The sequence below is a fragment of the Oreochromis aureus genome, linkage group 5 (assembly GCF_013358895.1).
Source record: "Oreochromis aureus strain Israel breed Guangdong linkage group 5, ZZ_aureus, whole genome shotgun sequence".
Taxonomy (NCBI): domain Eukaryota; kingdom Metazoa; phylum Chordata; class Actinopteri; order Cichliformes; family Cichlidae; genus Oreochromis; species Oreochromis aureus.
In genome coordinates, this window is record NC_052946.1 from 39052530 (window position 1) to 39058529 (window position 6000).

Below are 6000 nucleotides of genomic sequence, written 5' to 3' on the forward strand. Positions count from 1 at the left end.
TAATGTTAAGGAAAGGAGGCTCAGCAGGAGGAAAGCAGGAGTCTCTGAGCAGCAGCCCAGAGATTCAAACATCCTTTATAGAGGAGGAAGCTCCAACATCATCATCCTCACAGCTCAGAGCAGAATCAGAACCAGCCTGTTAGCTGTGGAGACGAGCAGCAGGAAACAGGAAGTTAGATCCATGCTGACGTCACTGAGCTCGCTGTTTAAACCTGCTGTTTGTTCCTGACATGCAGTCACAGTCTGAGTTACACCAATGTTTTCTCTTCTGTTTCAGGGTTTTCTGTATGGACTGCCATACTCATCGGTGTTCTTGTTGCTATTTTTGTTGTTGTTGTGATTCTCTGTGCAGCATACCGTCGCAGTAAACGTGAGTTTTACTGATGTACTATATCAACATTCATCATTTGTTGGCAGGAACATCAAACATTCTTTATAACTCCCTCATGTTAGATCTTAACCTTTGATTTATGTCAAAGAAGATAAACACTTTGTTTCTATTCACTCAGTGTGTGACCAGTGTAGTTGTGTGTTTCTTGAATATTTTCATTTTGTTCCTGCAGGTTAACAAAGAAGAGAAAATGGCTTCTCCCCAGCGACGCAGATAAATCTCACCTCTGAACGACCTTAAAAAGTGTGAATTGGTCATATTTCAAACCTGTTTTTGGTTTTTTTGTCTTTGATTCAGCTGAGAGTTTAATCACAACAGGACATGTTGGCTCTTTTTTTGTTGTGCGACTTTTCTCTGGTTTCTAATGAAAAAACATTTTGAGTAACTCTGTTCATCTTGGCTCAGGACGCTCCCTCAGAGAGAGGACATGTCAAGAGTTTTTCATCAAAGGTTAAAATAATGTAAATTTTTACTCTCCAACATCACAGAGTACTTCAGAGTCAAACCTGAACATCACCCAAACTGTCACAGTCCAACCTTCACTCTCCGTCACGTTCATGGTTTAAAATTACACGACTGTTTCTTCTACCTGCATCTTTCAAACTCCTCACCAAGTTTTAGCTTCACACTGTTCTGTGTTTATATTTCATTATCATTATTCATCATTTTCGAGATGCTGGAGTTTTGTTGTCCTCATATAAGGAAATACTATATATAATTAATAACGTGCTTCCATCTTTTCTATTTTCACTTTTAATGTTTTTTTTCCTCCAAAGTTAAAAAGTTTCTGTGTTGTTGAAAATAAAATGGAAAAATTCCCATTTTAAAATCACTGTGTAGTGACACTGTAACTGTCCCCATGTCAATAATACAGTGCATAGTCACGTTTCCATCATTTCAACTTTAATTTGATCATTTATTGATCATCTCAGTGTTTCCTCTCCTGCTGCAGTTTCATGGCTCCTCCTGAATCCTTTCCCATTTTCAGTGTTCAGCTTTATCAATAATTCACTAAACAAAGTTTCTCTGAGGTTCATGTTTTTCATGAGGACAGTGATGTTTTGTTTTTGATCATAACAGATTAAAATAATTGTAACTCCAAAAAACTGTCCCCTTTGAAGACTTTATAATTTATTATCTGGATCAGTAAAAAGAAAAATAATGAGACAAGCAAATTTAAAAATGGCCCAAAGTAAAACCTTAACTCTAAATTTAGGACTTAAAGTATCAAGTTTCTATTATGTTTCATATTCAGTCGAAAGCTGTCATGCAAATGATGAAGAAACTTTTCAGCTCATATTTAACTCAGTTTAGTTAAACATGTGCACTTATGTGTTACTGTAAATTAATATTTAGCAGATAGAAAAATTATGATTTTCATTTTTAGAATATTTTTACTTACGTTAAAACTCTAATATCATATGTTGTTTTTGGTTCAGTTGATTTTTTGTTATTATATTTTTGCTGTTAACTGTTGATGTACTTTTTTATGCTCATGTCATTTGACAGAAAGCTTAAGAGTGCACAAGCCTGAATAAAAAACTTTTGCGACTGTGTGTGTGTGTGTGTGTGTGTGTGTGTGTGTGTGTGTGTGTGTGTGTGTGTGTGTGTGTGTGTGTGCGTCGCTAAATGTTAATAAAGTGAGAAGATGTTTTACTGTTCTAGTCAAATTCCAGAAGGGTTCTTATTTTGCAGCAGTTGTGCTTTGATAAAACGTATTTAGCTACAGATTGAATGTCGGTGCAAAGCTAAAGTGTTGCTCAGTATTAGCAGGAAGCTGTTTTTATCCTGAACTGGCCGAGGAGATCGATGGGTGTTAGTCTCTAATGTGTCAAATTAATATCAAACATGAGATTGAATAAAAAGTTCAAACATGACTTTTTGTTCAATCTCAGTCACTTTTGTCATTTTTTAAACGTTTTGGCTGTAACTAGTTTAACATCAGTATGAATGTGAGGTAGAAGGAGCCGTCAGTCAGGAAACAACATTCTGCTGAAGAAGCATGCATGAAACCTTTTTTCACATAATTTATTCACTGTGTGCATTTGCTGGTTCAAATATAAAGGAAAATAAACAGGTGATCAGAGGATCAGTGGATTTGTTAAATGCTGTCACAGAGAATGTTCACACATGATGGCAGATCCAAAGAGAGGAAACATCTTTCCGAACTTGTCTCCACATGTGGGGAAAGTTCTCCTCTCATCCAGCATGAATCACAAGTGCAAACAGCTGTTTTTCCCCTTGATGAAGTTGAATATTGTATTCACAGCATCAACATCATGGTTCATGTCTAACTTCTACCTCCTGGTAGTGATGGCCAGATGAAACTTTGTAATCTTGTAAAAAGGGTTCATTACTCTTTGGTGACATCTGGTGGACAAAAATATGAAGAGCAGCTTGAATAGACAAGTAAATGAAGTGCTTGGTTATGATGCCCACTGAGACGAGTCTGTGTGATATCAGGCTTCCGCTGTGGTGCTTTGAACATGTGAAAAAAATGTTTATTTGATGAATAAACCTTCCTTGTTTAAACTTACATGCACCGGGCCGTGGTCTCTGTTTGTTTGTGACTACTTGATGTTTGTAAACATAACAAATAAAAGATATATTATGTATAATTATGTAAACACAATCTTATACTCTTAGTAGGTTGGGAGTATGCTTGTACTGTGACGTCCTGCCTCCACACCCTAACTCTAACCTTAACCAGTGAACAGTTACATTTATATATAAAATACTTTAAATTATATGTATATTTTATTTGACCTCGACGTTTTCGTGGAGGTCGAGTAAAAGTGAGTAGGAGAGTAGATAAGGACTTAGGAAACAGAAGAGCTGTGTGCTGAGAACTGGAACAACCTTACACTCGTCTCTCTTAAATATGATGATGGATGTCTGCAGTGTTGAAAATACAGTATGCAGAAAATGGACTACAAAATGTGCATCTTACACTGCTACCACATGTCCTAACCTCATTTTTTATGGAGGTCAAATAAACGAGAACAGTCTGTGAAATATTTTTATAAAAGGAACATTTAGGGCCAGATTAACGTCTCCAACAGCAGAAATCCTTCTTTGGATGTTAAAGATTTGCTGGATTGACTAATGGCTCAGTGTTTTGTGGCTAACAGTTGTATTTATGTGGCTGGCCTTATGGTAAATGGACTGATTCTTATACAGCACTTTTCTATTCTCCAGGAGTACTCAAAGCACTGTCTACAACAAGCCTCATTCACCCAATCATACAAGCACTTTCTTCTACTGTAGTGCTGTTTAGTTAACATTCACACGGATGCATCGGAGAGCAAACTGGGGTTATTATCTTGTATCTGTCGTATTCGAGGGGAGCCAGCGATTGAACCACTAACCATCCAATCAGTAGCTGAGCTGCTTTACCACCTGAGCTACGTGCCTGATGTATTTGTAAGGACCTAAAACAAAACTGTTAGAGCATTCAGGAGCAGTAATCTGACACCAGGCAGCACATAGCAGCAACAGTCACTAGAGGACACCAAAGGAACATCACTAACTTTAAATTTGATATATATAATCAGAACAATCAGACTTTTAATATCCATAGTTTGTACACAACTAATAAACACACTTGCTGCTTTAAATTTACAGATATTCAGCACAAAGATCAGCAACCAGTAACTACTCCTACTACTTTTTCTCTCTCTCTTTTGGTGAGAGAGACAGGATGAACCAGGTTGAGCTCATAAAAACAAAGATGGGGGAGTTCTGTGGAGATTGAAAAGAGAGAAGTGACAGTTAGAAATGAGGTCAGTCAGGAGCTGAAACAGGACCAGCTTGTTTTACATTGTTGGAGCTCAGGATCAGTGTCAGTGTGAAGTTTGTGTCAAGTTTTTTAAATACTGTTGCCTGATGCTTGAGGTTCTATTTAAATCAAATCACTTTTATTGTCACGTCACATGTGCAGGTAAACTGGTACAGCACATGCGAGTGAAATTGTGTACAAGCGTCACAAGCAAAATACAATTATGCAAAATACAATACAATAACATCTTCTTCTTCTTCTTCTTCAGTCAGGTTTAACAGCAGCTTGCATCCAATCCAGTAACATAAGAACAAACAAAATATAAGAATGGGTAAATCTGAGGATTATAACAATAAATATATGCACAAATATAATAGTGCATGTGCATTACTGATTATGTATTGTTGTAAAGGCTCACCTTTCAGCACATTCACTTCACCAGATGCACCTTGTTTCTTTTCCTCACCTTTGATTGGTTGTGGTGCTTGCCATTAATTGCACTCACCTGTCATCCGTTGCACTCACCTACAGCTCACTCTTTCTTCACTCCCACATGGGGCAGCAGCTGAGGTGAGTTTCTGTTTGAGTCCCCTGAGTTCATGTTTTATTTTGAGTTACTGAGTTACTTAAATCATACTTTATTTCCTTTCAAAGACACACATGGACTATGTGTGTCTTTCCTTTACTCATTATTCAATAAAACGAGAAACCTACAAGTGATTGCTGACTGTTCATTCTCATCCTGACCGGATGAGCCTATGATGGTAACAATCTCCAACCTCCTCTGAGCCTTCCTCCAAAACATGGTCCTTCGAGCCGGAACAGTGTTATCGTCATGGATTCACGGCCCTCAACAGTAGATTTCAGCCATTCCGGTCATGAAAGGCGACCTTCTGCTTACCTGCAGCAGTATGACGTTCAGTACCCTGGAGATAGAAGTAGAAGTGCTAGATGTGATACAGAGAGTCAAACTGAATGCCAGCACAGTGACACAGACACATGGGCTGCAGGATCCTGATGGAGAGTCAGAAAGCCGACCAGAGACATGCCCTGCTCCTTTACCCACCAATCAAGATGAGGTCATGAGGGAACTCCTGATGACGATGAGAGAGATTAGGCAATTCATGATTCAGTGCTCTCCTCCCACACACTGTCTCATCTAATGGAGTCAAATCCTCTGTATGCAGTTTACAAGCCATTCCTCAAACACATCAACAACATGAACAGTTCCCAGTGATTGATCCAGCAACATGTCAATCACCCTCTCAGCCCCCACAGGTTAGCCATCCCTCCTGCATTCCTGCTGACAGCCCTCCTTCACCAAATTCATCAATATTAGATGCTGCAGTTCCTTCAAGTGGTTTGCCTAGACCAGTTTTTCCTACACCAGATGAGACTCCTTTTAATTTCCTGGCCACACCACTGCAGGGTCCCCACCAGATTTCCTGTGTTCAACCTGCTGTTCCTCTAGATGAAGACCCCGCTCAATCTCTCATTTGCATTCCAGAACAAAGGCAGCACCCTCCTGTAAAGCAGCAACCAGATACATCTGATGGTTTGCATGCACGGAAACCTCCGGGACTCATTCCTGCTAGTTCTAGTCACACTGTTAGCACTAGAACACATGTATACAAGCTTGAGGGTCCTTCTTTACCAGACCTTATCAGAGAAGATAAAATCCAGTATAGGCTGTTATGAATGGCCCTTACTAACCTTCTTAACCCTCAAGAGACGGAGTACTTTAAATATCATGTCCTCCTCGATCATCTGAAAGTAGACCAACGTAAACGATTAGCTCTTGCCTTTTTCTATGCTCCTAACCCATACACAG

The 6000-nt window shown here is 39.0% G+C and overlaps 1 protein-coding gene across 1 annotated transcript in view; it reads left to right on the forward strand.

Moving 5' to 3' along the window:
• Window positions 1–2056, forward strand: part of LOC116314354 (V-set domain-containing T-cell activation inhibitor 1-like) — a 69918-nt gene extending 67862 nt beyond the window's left edge. Inside the window, exons 7-8 of the mRNA XM_039612584.1 lie at window positions 278–370; window positions 564–2056. Of these exons, the coding sequence (XP_039468518.1) occupies window positions 278–370; window positions 564–568 (98 nt within the window). The 3' untranslated portion in view covers window positions 569–2056. The remainder of the gene's footprint in view (window positions 1–277; window positions 371–563) is intronic.
• Window positions 2057–6000: the final 3944 nt, after the last annotated feature.